Here is a 16,482-nt window from a genome sequence, read left to right on the forward strand (position 1 = left end):
GATTAAATTGAATGGAAAAATATAGTGCTCTTTGTACTGTTGAAATACATACTTTTTTTTAGTCTTGGTATTTTAATTTTAGCTGTATTTTCTACTCAAATCTGTATTTTCCATAACATTTGTGATCTTACTTATTTATAAGGCAATATCTGTATACATTTGTATACCCATATAAACAATGCTTTGTATCTCATTATTATGGTTCCAAATAAATATTTTTATTTATGCCATTCTATGAAAAAGATATCAGGGGTCGTGTAGGTTTACATCTGTTGTTTGTAACAGATCTGTGTTTTGCTATTTCTGCTGAAGGACTTGCTTAAAAAGTATGATAGACTCATTATACTAAAAGTAATTTTCTAGTCTTCTAAAAGCCAGGATTAAATTGAATGGAAAAATATAGTGCTCTTTGTACTGTTGAAATACATACTTTTTTTTAGTCTTGGTATTTTAATTTTAGCTGTATTTTCTACTCAAATCTGTATTTTCCATAACATTTGTGATCTTACTTATTTATAAGGCAATATCTGTATACATTTGTATACCCATATAAACAATGCCTTTGTATCTCATTATTATGGTTCCAACTTAATATTTTTATTTATGCCATTCTACGAAAAAGATATAAGGAAAAAAAAAAGAGAATAGAATCCATTCTGCATCCTTTAATTAATAAATGTATTATAATTTTTTAGTGTAGTCAAATTTATGTAAATCAAAATTATTAAAATAACCAAGTGTGACTTTATGTGTATTTTTATGTAAATCAAATTTTTATGTAAATCAAGTTTTCTGACTATGTCATAGTTTTAAAAATAAAATCTACTCCAGATGATTTGGTATATGCAAAGACACTGTTTATAAACAACTTTAACCATGACGCTACCTTGCTATTCTTTGCTGTAAGACACTATGTGGAAATGGAGAAGAGCTTTTGTGCTGCTAAGTGCAGCACCTAAGAAATCTCCCAATAAATGTCATTGAAAAAAAAAAAAGGGTCTCCTGAAATATATGTATTCTGAACATTAAAATTATTCACAAATCAATTATTTTATTTTGATCCAGTTTAGATCAAAAACTTTAGAATCTTGAAATTATCCTCAGGGTAGGGATAACTGACATTTTAGAGAAAATGCAGTAAAATATATGGCGGAAAATTCCATTCAACTAATTCTCCCTGTGAATATATATATTTGTGGATTGAAGCTGTCTTCTAAAATCTTTCTTTTCTTCCATTATTTCCAATTTTCTGAATTCAAAACAACTGCAGTGTATTCAGTTATTTTATACAATGATAAAATATACCTTTTCTCCAAATATTGTGAAGACATCAAATATAAACATCCTATACCCTTTTTCAATGATGACAGTATTCTGTGCTACGTAAAACAAGTAATTTATAGTACACTTAATAAAGAATAATTTAAATGTTTTGGTTTCATTTTTGAACCAGAATTATTTGAAGACCAAAATTTTGTTAGATATTCCTGTTAGATATCCAGAACTGTTAGATACTTTACAAATGGAAACCTTTTAAAAATAAAATGTAAATAAATGTAAATCTAAGGAGTTTAATGAATAACCAAATTGACTCTATTACATTAATCAGTGCATGTAATATCTTGTTTAATTGAAACAGTGTCATTGCATTTCTGTTTGACTTCTTGACTGGAAAGAGATTAATATTTACATATGTAAGCTTTAATCTTCATCATAATAGAGAAACAAAGTACCCATTCACTGCAATCTTGCTCAATTTACAAACTTCATAGAATGCTAGAATGATTGGGATTGGAAGGGATTTTAAATATCATCCATTTCCAAATCCCCCCCCCCGCCCCCCGCCCCAAGCTCAGGTTTCTCAAAATGCCATCCAGCCTGGCCATGAACAATGACACCCACAGGATATGTGGCACCCATAGCTTCTCTGGGCAACCTTTTCCAGCGCCTCAGCACCCTCTAAGTAGATTTCCTTCCTGACATCTAATCTAAATCCCTTGTCTTTTAGTATAAAAATGTTTCCCCTTGTGTTATCTCTATCTGGCTAGGTAAAGTGTTCCTCTCCCTTTTTTTATAAGCCTTCTTTAGGTACTAGAATGCCACAATGAGGTCTCCAAGGAACCTGCCTTCCTCAGGCTGAACAATCTTTGCTCTCCCAGGCTGTCATTGTAGGAGGAATGTTCCAGTCTGGTGATTATCTTTGTGACTCTCTGCCGTGTCACAACTTCTCACTCAGCTCTAGAAAAGCTGCCATTTTTTACAGTATCTTTCTACAGGGAATTTTAGGGTCTTTTGTCTAGCCTCCAGGGAGTATTTGTCAAGGCCTTCTTGAAGGTCATTCTTGCAATTTTTGGTTACATTTGAAAAGTATTCAGAACAAATTATAGAGGGAATGAGGGCTCCTGGGTTATCCATTTTTATTCTAAGTTTGGTGTTACCAGTAGAGAAGGAGTAAATGTCTAAAGAGACTGCCATAACTTGTTAAATTTGAAATTCTAGGTGCTGGAACCTGAAGCATGAACACCCAATATTTTTTAATAGCATAATGGCCACTGAAAAAAGATATGCAGTACAGCACATTTATACATAACAATACTTGTTTGGCGCATCCAGCTGCTGGTGATCTCTCTGACTTGTCTAGCAGCAGAGCAGCCAGAGAGGGGCCAGCAACAACACCCCGAGGGATCTGCAGGGCACACAGGGAACCCTCTGGTCTCAGGAGCTCGAGGATGGTGTGCTTGCGTGGCACAGCAACAAGGGGGAGATGGGGACAACTGAAGTGCCAAAACTGAAGATATTTATGAACTAAATAAAAGAGCGTAAACAAGGGTGCAAAAAAACCAAAGAGGCTGCTTCAGAAGACCCTGAAGTCCGGCCGACACACATAAAGATAGTCTCTCATAGAATGTTCTAGAAACCTTCTGGCCAATCACAGGCTGTTGATCTGCATGGCCATTCCCAATTAGTCCCAGTGTCCTTTGTACCTCACCATAAGCTGCCTGGATATCATCATTCTTGTTTCTTGAGGCTTGATGTTGGTTGTCCGTAGTGTGGTTGTGTGGCCAGCGTCTGGCCAGTATGCTCCAGGACAAGGTCCCAGAAACACTTTGTTTTGAAGTCAAGGCCTTCAAAGTATTACACCACGTAATTTACATATGCCTGAGTAGTTTGTTAGTGTATTTTCAGATTCCAAATGCATCTAAAGCAGAAGATGGAGCATGTCAGGAGTAAGACTGATATTATAACAGGGGGGATTTCATATAGCTTGTATTGCTACATGAAACATCTGTTTCACCAGCCCTTCCTCCTGCCTAATACTGCTCCTTGATTAAACATTTCCCATATGCTGAACTAAATTAGGATGTTAATGCACGTGATAATTGTTTATTATTATGATTACAATATTTTAAAATCTGATTTATGTTTATAGTTACTGCCAGTCTTTCTTCTTTACTATTACATTAGAATCAGAGCATGTGAAACATCTTAAAGCAATTCTGAATTTCCTTTGTCATATATCAAGTAAAACAATAAAGATGACCTTCAAAGCTGTGGAAACTGTAGTTTTTATGATCTGAAAAAATAGAAGAAATCTTGTTGATTCATTCTCAATCAGTGAAGAAAGAATAGATTTTATTTTTATGAAGTAGAAATTCGAATCACTAGTCTTAACCCTAGAGGTTGTATACAGAATGTAAATCTGTCAATCACGTTAATGAACTCACAGCTACTCTTCAATTATTTCTGCAGAAAAAACTTGAGAATATGTAATTTTTGCAGTATATAATAACCTGACATGTTGAGAAGTTCCAGAGTTAAGTCGTATCCACTGAGAGTGCTCTGTCTCTGTACTACAGACCTGTGTGGTGGTTGAAACATCTTTGATGTTCTCAAACCTGCTGTTAGAAAGAAGAAGCAAAAAACCCCCAAACCTGACTAGAATATTTCCTCACTTTTCTCCCTGCCCTGTAACTTCAAATATATTTTTTCATGTTAGTATCATGGAATATCACCATTTCCTCTAGCTGTTGGTTCCTTGAAGAACTGGGATGCAGTATGAGGGACTGCCTATATAATGTCTTACTTTGATATTAGCCAGGATTATAGCGTCTTTAATTTTATTTTTTTTTTTTAAACAGAGAGGGTATACTGAGAATGTACTAAGAATATATTGGGAGAGACTGGTCCTAAATTTATGTCATAATTGCAAGGTTATAGATGCTTAGTTTATATTTGCATTTCAGAGAAACATTGTTAGTGTTTTAAGATAAATTCTGATAATTAGTGCATAGTTTGCTGAAGATTTTGCATACTTTACATTTATTTGTAAGTTTTGCAAGCTTTAAATAGTAATATTACTTTCCATTTTCATTGACACCATTGTTTGGAAATTTTAATTTTTAAAATGTAAGTTGAAATGAGAGTTAAAATACACTCAGTCTGTGAATGAGCTTTGAATATAAAAGAAACAATTCAAGTTTGATGTGAAAAAGATGGGAAAAAAAAACAGAAGAAAGATGCAAAAGGCATGAAACACCTTTTAACACCCTAAGTAAATGAAACGTTATACACTGTAGAAAGAATACAAACTAGACATGGGTCTTTCAAGAGCATTGAAAAGTCTTTTTCTTTTAAATTATACCAATGAAAGATTAGGCATGTGACTGGATGCATAGAAATGTTGTATCCAGGAAATGCTTGTAGAGGCTGCAAAGTTTAAAGATATTTTCAAAGTGAGATACTCAAATCAATGATACTTGCTCCTTACATGTTATGGATCTCAGTAGCAGGACAATACTTCATAGTAGTGGATAAAGGGGATACCTGACAGGATTGTAACAGAGGAAGGTAAAGATCTCTGACAGGAATATGTTTGGGCACCTTTTCATCTCTTTTCAGTCTGAATGATAAATGTTGGAGCTAAAAAGATCTTAATACCTAATTTTTAGTTAAATTCCAAAATACTGGCTGGTAAAAGTTTTAAGCATACTAATATTTAAAAGTATATACTTAAGTGAGCTGAAGTCCCTGGTGTCTCTGAACCAGTAAAGGCGATAAATTGTTTTACTGATTTGAGAGATTGAGTCTTTTTTTTGCTTCCCCATCTGGAAAGACATAATCAGGCAGGTTTGTTTTACAGGGAATTGGATTTATTTTGTCATGACAGCATGTCATGCAAACACCATCTGTTAAAAGTACACTTGACAGTTCACTGGGGAAAATAGAAGCTAAAACCTGTGCCATGTTTAACAAGGCCTGTAGACTTCCAGGAAGATGTGTTGAGCTCCAGATGTAGGATGCCTGTTCTAATCAGAGAGAGAGTATTTCTCTGGATAAGCAAGAGGCTGTAACTCCCTGCCCTGATATTGGTGTGAGTGTGTTGACACCTTGTGAGAGTAAAGTAGTGGCTGAGAAGAAAATTTTGCAAAGGTTGTCATCCATTTGGGAAGATCATTTCATTCTGTGCTATCACTAAGGTTTCATTCAGCATTTACTGATGTCCTAAAGTACTTAGGCATTTTGTATTTACATAGATCTGTAAAAGGAGATGGCTGAACTCCAATGTGTTGTGTCATGTCCTTAAAACACGGCAGCAAAGGTAGCATCCTCCAACTTGTGTAACAGTTGTTACCACAAGGTTCATGTTTAGTAAAGTTAGTAAATCAAATAACCATGTCAGTTTTGCTTATGTTTGTGTTTTGGTGATTCAGTAGTCCAAACTGAATCTCATGTCCACTAACATAGCTACAGTTCTCTGCTAAAAGTAGTAAATATTTGACCTTTTTTTTTTTTTTCCTGAAAAAGAGAAAGAAATATTAGTGGGGAGAGAATTTTAAGAAACATCAGTGTAGAAGCAGGCTGCTTTTGTAGCAAGACCGGGTTTTCCACTATAACTGCATTTCAGTGCTGACACTTTTCAAGCAACTACAAGATTAAACTTTTAGAATAAAATATATGCATACTCACTAGTATACACTTTTTCTGAAAGCCTTTATTCACACACAAAAAACTTTATCAATCCAAGTAATATTAGTGGAATTAGCAGGATTGAACAGTATAGAGAGTTTTCAAGATGGTGAATTATATGTGCTGTACATGGACAAAAGTCCAGATGAACTGAATTTTTATTCATGTTTCGCTTTTGTATTTAGAAGGAATTTTTTTTTTTAAGTAAGACCTTATATTTTCAGTTGTGTCTTCAAAGAAATTTTTGATGTCATCATAGTCTTTCTTGATCTCATGTACAGAACAAGAATGCAGGACAGTGAGTAGTGCTAAAAAAAAAAGGCATATGTTGAAATATACTGTAATCAGAAGCTTTTCTGCTTCTTTATGGAAGACCTGGCCTGTGCTCAGGTCAAGAACTATGGTCCATAATAGTGCATTGTCTCAATTGTATTTTTATAGTGCTGTAATACAGGTTTTTAGCTCATTAAGTCTTCCCTTGTAAATCTTGGAATTCTTATATAAATGAATTGTCCCTGAAGCTGCCAAAACAGACATGAAGATTTATAGCTCTTAAAATTTGATTGTATATATCCTATTTGTCACCACTCTTTTTGCTGCTGTATTAAATTTGAAAACATATTACTGTGTGGGAAAACCAGCTGCTTTTTACATCTAAGCTCACATCACCTTTCAGCTGTAATGCTGTCATCTGTAATCCTCTCAGACTTGTGTAATTTATTTTGTGCAGCTAAAATATTCCAATTAACTTTGTTTTGTTGTGTTGTGTTTTAAATTCAGGAAGAATGCTCTGTCCTTTTCTTAGAAAATTTCCCAAAAAATCTTTTAAAATGGGAAATATGATCCACAAATTTCTAGTAGTTCTGTTTTTTGTGGAGGAAACAGAAAGACTGGAAGCATATAACTGTAGTGGTTTGGCCCCAGCTGGGTACCAGGCATCCACCAAAGCCTCTCCATCACCCTACTCTGCAACTGGATGGGGGAGAAAAAATACAACACCATGGATGCACCATACTTGTATAGGTGCAGGATAAAAAGCACATGTGTGTTCGGGTTTTCTGTATATTCAGTCTTCTGGTTTGTATAATTTGTTTACCACTAATAACTGTCGGGGTCGGCTGTTACTTGTCTCTGCCCCAACATGGGAAAAGGTGGTTCTGGGCAAGCCGCGCTTTGAAGAAAGAGTCTGGACTCTTGCTTTTCGGTCTTCAGTTGAGTTTATTGTTCCTTATCTACAAAGTTTTTCTATCTGTCCAGCCGAAGTCTGATCAGCAAGACAGCCAAGGGCAGTCTCCCCCGCCCACGGGGTGGTTGTCTCTTTTAAAGTGAAAACTACGTATTAGGTATTTACCTTCTATTTCCAATACTTTTCACCCTTTCACCCTTGTTGGCAAGTGTACCTTCACCATGAACCAATCCACACATGCCAACATCATCCTGAACATGGATGCCAAGGAGAAGAAAGAAGGACAGGGCACGCCCAAATCCCTCCATCTTGGGACTCCTGACCCCCATGTACAGGATTTCAAACCCCCCGGTACAAGGTTCAAAACCCCCCTGTACAGTGCTCCAAAATTTTTCCCTTCACCCTGTGATTGCTATTACTATGCTACTTAAACTTTTGTGGCCTGTAATTCTTTATATAAGGTTGTCAATTTGCTCCATGAATTAAGATCGAATTTCCATGTGTCTTTGGCTTTCTGCCAGGGTGTCCAAGCCCCTGCCAGGGCTTTGAGACATCCAGGGCATCCAGAGAGATGTCCTGGGTTCCAACAAATAACTTTTAACTTCACATTTTCCTTAATTACCATTTTAGGAATGTAGTAGGAAAAAAGGGGACACTGTTCAAATTGTTTCGAGTATTGAGAGTACCATAAGTCTGGACATCTATATACATAGTATCATTTAATTATCTGAAGGTCTGGATGGAGAAAGAATGGAGGGCAAAAAGAGTGGAACAATATAGCATACCTTGTCTTTCTCTTAGCTAAAAACATAAAATAGAGATTTGAGCCTCATTTGCATGAACACATATTCAGCTGGCTACAAATACATTGTTCAGTAGGGTATCTTGTATATTTCTTGAGATTAACTTTATCTTCAGTTGAGGTAGTGATTGGTCAAAAGTTGGACTCAATGGTCTTGGAGGTCTTTTCCAATCTAAATGGTTCTGGGATTCATAAAAATATTCCTGCGCTACAGTTCTAAAGTATCAGAGCTGGGTCTTGGCTTTTGTTTATTTTAAATCATATTATGGGAAGGTTTTATTATGGAGATTTTAATTTTTTTTACACTTCTTAACCTTACAGTGGTATTTTGTGAAGATTTCAGAAGGTAGTTTAATGAAATGGATTTTTTCCTGTCTGAGGAAAACTTTGAATTCTAATGTATTCATAAAATGAATGACTGACTGTTGGAAATCCAAATTTTCTCACAGAACAAAAGTTTTGTTTGTTTTTTTTTTTTTTTACCATAACAAATTATAACTAAATAATACACAAATAAATCAATTTGGTGGGGATTCTTTTTGGTAATAATCTCCACTGGTTGAAAAAAAAAGTCAAAATATGGTTGCATTCAGGCAATGGTAGTTTATGTATGGGAAATGTAAAGAGTCATCTTTAGAGTTGCAAGTCTAATATGGTTTTTTTTTTCTTTACTTTGCAGTGACCCAGGGTGGGGATGCAATTGCTTCTGATACTTGTCCTGATCCGGGAATTCCTGAAAATGGGAAGAGGGTAGGCTCTGACTTCAGGTAGGCACATTTAATTTTCTATATGATCAAGAGGAAGATATTTCCTGTTATATTTATACACAGCCTGTGTGTTAGTTTGAAAGCAAATCAGTAAAAGTCAGAACTACAATGTAATAGGAAAATTAAAATAAAGGCAGAAAACACTGGCTTAAACTGACAGAGTCAGGATATAACCTGACACCTTGTTGGTCAGGGTGGTGGTAGCAGTCTGATTAAATGGTGGCTGCAGTCCTGTTGAAGGGATAGATGTGATTTTGTTGAAGTGATGATCCTGTGGAAAGGTCTGTCTTCCTGTGAAGGTCCAGTGGTGATTATGTAGCTCCTGTCCTCTGGGAATTTAACAGGTAGAGCTGTTCTGGTTTTCCAAATTCTCAGATTATAACCAGGTAGGAATGGTCATTCCTCCCCCTGGGTGGCCATCTCACAATGGGATGATGCAATCTTATCAGTCATGCAGTGAAGCTTGATGGCTCATTAGCAGAAGATATCCCCTGGAGGGAGTTATCAGGGACAAGTCATGGAGGAGATAAAGAACACTACCTCACCTGTTTTTAACAGCTTATGAGGATGGTGATAAAATACATAATTTTGGACAGGTTTTACATTGTAACGTAAGGCAGTCTGTAACTATAGATGAGTATAATTTCCCTAGTTTCAAATTTCTTGATCTTTTGTCAAAATAGATTTATTGAATTGCATATCTTGGATTGTTTTTGCTTGAGTTGTTTTTTAAATCAATGCATTTTAAAAAAGAATTTTAAAGCATAATAATCTCCCCTATGGAGAAAAAGCAGACATCCATGGACAGCATAGAAGAAGAAAAAGCAGAGAGTATTATCTGTTTTCTCACTTTGTAAAAGCTGTTAAAAAGCTTAGGCAACATAGCAAACTCAGTGTCTGAGGCTGTGATGGATGCCATCTCCTGTTTTTTCTTGTTTTCACCTTTTGTTATATTAAAAAAAAAGACACGTTCAAAGGAACTTCTATGGAGAAATGAGGAAGTTTGCTCCTTTCCTGTTGAGGAAAAAAACCAGAGACTTGAAGGTGCAGCAGGGAAAAAGGGTCAAAGGAAGGAGATGGGAGCTTCCAGCTGAAGCAGAGATTTATAAATTGCTCAGCAGAGAATGGACAGTCAGAGCTAAGATAGAGGAACAGTTCATAGGATTTAGAAGGAATTGTGCAAAGTTCTCTGCAACCTAGGCCATAACTGACAAGAAAAATAAATTTAAAATCTATTCTCTTTCTGACTGACATACTTCTCAGATTTTTCTCTGTTTATCCTCAAAGGAGTTTGAGAAATCATAAAGATCTCTAACATGAAAAGATTCAGTTATATGCAAAGTCATGGCTTCATTAGTGGCAGGGCAGCAGTTCAATGTGTTTTAAAAATAATGAAGGGATATAGGATTTCAATTAATAGGCTAGAGACACAAGTTTTCTAAATGTTTCCTGATGTCCTCTTCTATGTGTTCTGATCCAACTTGTCAGCACATCTACTGCAAATGAAATTGCATGATACAAAAATTCAGTATGTATAGCAGCCGCTGTCCAAAGGGCTGCTATTTTAGGAAAAGAAATGCAATTCCTATTTAAGTCTTTATTAATGTTTGATGAAATACAGAGAGAAGCATCAGGCAGTAGAAGACTAGGTAAAAATGGGATGCTATGATACTAAAATATAACTCTTTCTCAAGAGGTATTAAAGTGCCTCTGTGTATTCATCCAAGGAATACCTTTATATTCCCAGTGTCATTTTGGAGACTATTTTACTTTCCTGATTGTGCAGGCATGCATCAGGTATCCCTCCATAAATGATGCAGAACGTGCCACATCTGAATTTCTCCAAATAAAATACTTAGTTGAAGAACTGGGGCAATATCTAGGATCACTTTGTTATCAGTGGATAGAGAAAAGCATCTCTGGAAATAGTTAACAGTTACAGGACTGGAGGCAATGGAAATAAGGCGAGACATGTTTAAATTACTACTAGATTCAGGATTTAAAAAAAAAGTCATGTTTTTTACTATGAGGATAGTAAAGCACTGAAGTTTGTGAAAAAATCTGTAGACTCTCCATCCAGGAAGGCATTCAGAACTCACCCAAGCAGGTCTCTGAGCCCTCTCTTCCAACTGGGCTTGCTTCAAATGGACTAGATGATGTGCTCTTCCAATCTACTTTAGTCTGTGAATCTATAAATGTCATACAGCTTTTATGTGTTCATGTATATCATGAAAAGTGGCATATGAACAATTGTTAAGAAACAGCAGCAGGTTTAAGAGCACCGATAAGCTCAGAGAGGGTAAGGAAGAAAAATACTTCTTTTCAGCTCTAGGGGGTAGTCTGTAAATTGAAAGAGAAAGCAAAGTAAAATAGTTTTGGTGAAACCTATTCAAAGATCTGAAGCATGTGAACCCAAACATGGAAGAGCTCAACAACAAATTTCCCAGCAATGCATAGAAATACCAAGAGGGAAAATCCAAAAGAACCCTAAAGCTCAAAGTACATTTGAAGATATCCAAGGCAATTGAATGACAAAGAACCTTGCAAACCACAGATAACTATGTTTTGAACACAGACTTTTAGGAATTATTTTGGGTTAAAGGTATCTCAAATGCCTGGAGCTTATTTATGAGTAATGCTTGTGCTTACTGAATTTACAGAGTAAGGCTATTTCCCTACCTCCTTCATCCCATCCAGCCTCTTAGGATATTTTCATTTCACCAAGTGTATCTTACTGTTCATGAGGATAAACAAATGCATAAAATGTTCAACAAGCAACATCATATAACATAAGATAAATAAAACATGTTGTATACTTTGATCATGTTAATTGTGTGCATGTTTTGGGCCTCCAGTTCTGAATATTATTTGAGAGAAACAGTTTGTTTTCCACCTAAACGTTATTTACTATCTGAAAAACTCATTATGGAACAGCAAATGTTTTTCATACACTTTAAAGTTTGTTAATATCTATTTAAATAATATCTATTTTAAAGTTAACTGTCTAAATGTAGACAGACATTTAAATATAAATTTTGGCTGAAATTTGGTTTTTGTTTCTCTGAAATGACAAATTAAGCTCTTCCACAGGAAAAGGGGAAATAATATTTCCTACAGCTTGCATTTCTCCAATGTAATAAAGGTACTCTGGAGAGTAAAGAAAGGCAATGTTTATTTTCTTTTCTAAGAGGCAAGTATAAACAGCAGAAGGAGCTATTGTTCTTGTCAGGAGAATGACAACTGTGAATATTAATCTGAACTAAAACACGTGAAAATGCACATTATTCAAAATCTTTTCCAGTCTACTGAAAGACATGCTATAAGTGGGATTGATGGAAAGGCAGAGGGTTTATTTTCCAGACAACCTGAGACCCAACTGATTCAGTGATGACAAGTTCTTTGAAAAGGGTTTCATACTTTTCAGCATAATAATGGCATTCATTCTAATATAATAAAGTAAACAAAAAGGTATTGAAATCTTAACCTTTTCTTTCTGTCCTCCTGCTATGCTTCCACTGTGTTCATTTCAGGAAGTAGGGAGATTATTTTCAGTGGTTTTGAAACAATCCAATGGATATTATATTCATTTTGGGGCAGAAATGGCAAGTCAGACTTGGCTAGAGTAATGAGAACTTAATCAATACAATTTTGAGGTCAAGATCACATTTTATATTTATGTGAGATTGCAAACCAGTAGATTGTTTAAATGAAATCTGAAATGTATCTAAATAATACTGTTTCAGCTCTGCTTAAATATCATATGGTATGTGAAAATGCAGTCATTTCCCATAATTTCACCAATGCTTGTAAAACAAATGGCTTTTAAATTTTCAAAACAGATTTTGAAAATAAAATTAACTTTTTTGTGTTAGTATTTTATTTTTTTTTTAAATAGCTTCTTCCAGTCAAATTCTAGCCCTCTTTACAAACCCACAGATTATGTTTGGATGGAGTTCAAATTCAAAATAGAAAAAAAAAAGAGGAAACAGATTTGTTCCCTGTGTTTAATAATTACAGAGGGAAGTAACAAAGCAAACACAAGACTTCTGGTGCGCACAGATTTGCTCAGTGACTAAGGAGGTAGAGATGTGGGGAAAAAAAACCAAACCCACAAACAAAAAAACCCAACAAAACTCCCCAAATTAAATTAAAACCTTTCCTTCTTAATTAGTGGATATTAAATGAACTAGAATTTTTCTTTGAAATCACATATCAAACAAGTTATAAGACATCTTCATAAAGATGTCCCCTTTTTAAATGGGAAACTGTCAAGATTAATCAAAGGAAAGACTCAGCAATTTGGATGCGTGAATAGTTTTATTGTAGACTGTGATCCAGATGCATCCCCTCTTCTAAGATACTTATTTAGATCCATAAGTAGCTTTGGAGTACTTTGTGCCTTGTTCTTTAATGTGACATTTTTTGCTATGTTTCTTCTTTTTTTTTTTTTTTTTTTATTAGGTTGCATTCAGCATATTTATTTTGTGTCCCTTAGTTTGTGTTCAGACATTTCAGAAGATTATACCCACCGTATAAAACATATGAAGTTCACATTAATTGCCCTTAGATCCTTGGATAAAAGCTATTTCCAGAGCTTCAGGAAAAGATACCCCAACCCCCTGAAATACATAGAATAATGTAGAATAATATTGAAACAAATTGAATCATCATGAGTGTATAGCTTAAATTAATGTGTAATTTTTTATGTATGCATTAATAAAAACTTTAAAATTATTTCTACAATGATCAAAACCCAATCTAAACATTAAATCATTCTCTTACTTTATTAGACATAAAAATATTTGTATTCCTCCTGTTCATTTCCCTCTATCCTCATTTTTCTTTCTGGGGTGGGATATTCAGGTATTTTAAATTATAAATTGCTGTTGGAGACAACCAGTAATTATACATTTAATTTCACTCCATGTTTTTATATGTACACCGTTTGGGGGAAATGTTTGTTTTCATGTTGCTTCATGCATCAATTACACTTGTAGGATGGCCTTCATCCAATATGATTTTTAAATACTTTACTTCTCAATTTCCATTTATTACTGCTAGGTAACCGATTGGGTTTTTTCCAAAAAAAAAAAAAAGAAATACAGAGATCCTAATTCTAGAAAATAGGAGAAAAATCCATTAAAAAAAAACATGTTTATGGCATTATAATGTCAGATTAATGAGTAAATTTTTCTTTACAAATAAAATAAATGAAATTTTATTAATTTGAGGTATATTTTTAGAAAAATGGTTGGTCTCTTTTCCTGAGAGCTTTAGGAATGTTCTGAAGATTATGACAAGTATAAAATGAAGACAATTTTAGAATTAAAAAATTTTAATTACCTTCAAGAATTTTATGCATTTTACATGAATTATGGAAGAAAAAGGTCAATATTTTCCCTGCATTTCTGAGTTTTCTTATTTAACAGCTCAAGAACAAAGTAATAGGAAGAGCAGTTTTTAAAGCATTTCTAGATTTGAAGCATCACACTAAAATTTTTAAATTAACAAAAAAAAGAGAAAAGGAAACAGTCCTATTAAAATTTCCTGAAAGAATGAAAAGAAGTATAGAAGCACATAATAATATCAATAAACAATATAGTTAGTGTTTGTGAGATTCTCTGAGAAACTAAGGAAATACTTGTCCATGAAGTGTGGGAGCAAGCTTGTGATAGTGAATGGCATTATATAGAGTTTTTCACAGCACGGTTTTAAGCATCGAGCCTCCTGAGTGCCATATAGCAACCCCTTGGTGTTTAGGACTCAATAACTTGCAGAGACTAAACTATCTGCTTTGTTGAGTCCACGTAGTTCATGAAAGGAATTAATAAATAAATAATAATAAATACAGATTTAATATAATAAATACAGATTTAAAAGTGCAAGAAAACAACAGAACCAGTTATTTATGGTGGGGAACAAAGAATGTCACAAATAATAAATGGAGCCAGATGTGTAAATACTGTTTAAGAAAACTGTGATATAGACCATAAGTGTATACAGTTTTTGAAAATCTTCATAACAATTGGGCAGCATAAGTAATTCCAAAGTGATACATTTCCATGTTACAAGTATAATAGTCAAATTTCAGTCCTAAACAATTTATAATTTAATGTAATGTTTTAGAGGAAATTCCAACAGGGTCAGGAATATTTAATGGATTTCTGCCATTGATTGAAATTAATATTTCCTGGTTATATGTCTTGATAAATTTCCACATCTAATTACTTATTCTCTCATTTGAGTGAATACAGCAATGTTGAAATTATCCATTAAGTATGTTCTGTTGCTTGAAATAATTGTGTTTATATATTTTCTTAGATAAAATATACATCCATATATTCATTGAAATTGTACTGTAAAAGAACAAACTTAGTGTCACAATTGTTTTGTATTCCTTAAAAGGAGGGCAAACTGAATAACAGACCTTTTCCCTAGAGTATAAGTTGTTTTTTTATGAATAAAATATTGATAGAGTAGAATTTTGCACCTGAATTTTTTTGTTTGGATCTGGAAATATTATCAGTTGGCAATATTTGCATTTATTTGAGAATATTGAGATTAAAATATATTTAATTCCTTCCTTCTTTCTCCCCTTTTTCTCCTAGGGTGGGTGCAAGTGTACAGTTTTCCTGTGAAGACAATTATGTACTGCAAGGTTCTAAGAGCATCACTTGTCAGAGAGTGACAGATACATTGGCTGCCTGGAGTGACCACAGGCCAATTTGCAGAGGTAACTCCTATTCTTTGGAATTTTTCGTGAAGTTTGGATGGGTAACTTACAGTTTTTGCTGCAATGAAATTCAAAAATAAGCAAACTAAAACAGGAACAATATCTCATGTATATGTATATATAAGATTATAAATGTACAAAGATTTTTATGTAGCTTGAAGCATGCCATCAAATGTGTAGAAAGAGTATCAATTTAGGGAGCAAATTTCATTTAAATAGTTTTAATTTCACTTAGTCTTCCTTTTGTCATTATAAACTTACTTTAAGTAGAACTAATTATTTAGGTTTATGTTATTTTTTTCTAAATTCCCAAATATGAGATTCTCACTATCATTCTATGTTTTAATCAGTCCCAGATATTTACCTAGTCCTGATTTTTCACTAAATTCCTTTCTGTTCATCTATTTTGTTCAGCTTTACATTAAACCTGACCTTCTAACTTATTTCTAAATGTTTCTGCATCTAGATGCCCCTGCTTTCAATTCCTGTCCGCCCCACTTTTAAGGAGGAGCAGGGGAAGTGGCTTTTTGTTACTTTGTATGTTTTTCCATTGCAATCTACTGTCTGTAACAAAAACACAGAAAAATTTATAAATGTTGCTGAAGTACATCAGATCTGAGGTGTATAGGAGAAAATAAAGAATGGATTTCTATGTACAGAACTTTTTATCTCAGTAGAAAAAATATTTGGAGTTGCACATTTTGATTGTACATGCCAATGAGAGCCTTGACCCTTGAAATGTTCTTCTGTTAGATTCTCCTAGAACCAGTCAACCTAGCCAGGATAAGCAGAGCAAACCACCACCATTAACTGGAAAAGAAAAAAGAAGTCATACAAACTGATAGAGATACTTTTATTTTCATTTTGAGGTAGATCAAATTGATACTTCTTGCACACACGGAATCTTACACTAGAATGCCAAGTACCAGGGCAGCAAGTGATACCAGTTTAAGAAACACTGGAGGATTTGTAACACTTGAATTTAAACTTCTTTTTTGTTCACGAATGTGCTAAAACATAAACTCAT

At 34.2% G+C, this 16,482-nt stretch overlaps 1 protein-coding gene across 2 annotated transcripts in view; it reads left to right on the forward strand.

Annotated features, from left to right (window-relative positions):
* The window catches only part of CSMD1 (CUB and Sushi multiple domains 1), a 1,056,650-nt gene that overhangs the window by 713,896 nt on the left and 326,272 nt on the right, over positions 1 to 16,482 (forward strand). For both annotated transcript variants that reach the window (XM_039715657.1, XM_039715658.1), the window contains exons 8-9: positions 8,635 to 8,722; positions 15,331 to 15,455. In XM_039715657.1, the coding sequence (XP_039571591.1) occupies positions 8,635 to 8,722; positions 15,331 to 15,455 (213 nt within the window). The remainder of the gene's footprint in view (positions 1 to 8,634; positions 8,723 to 15,330; positions 15,456 to 16,482) is intronic.

The sequence above is a fragment of the Passer montanus genome, unplaced genomic scaffold (assembly GCF_014805655.1).
Source record: "Passer montanus isolate IOZ18808 unplaced genomic scaffold, ASM1480565v1 scaffold34, whole genome shotgun sequence".
NCBI lineage: Eukaryota > Metazoa > Chordata > Aves > Passeriformes > Passeridae > Passer > Passer montanus.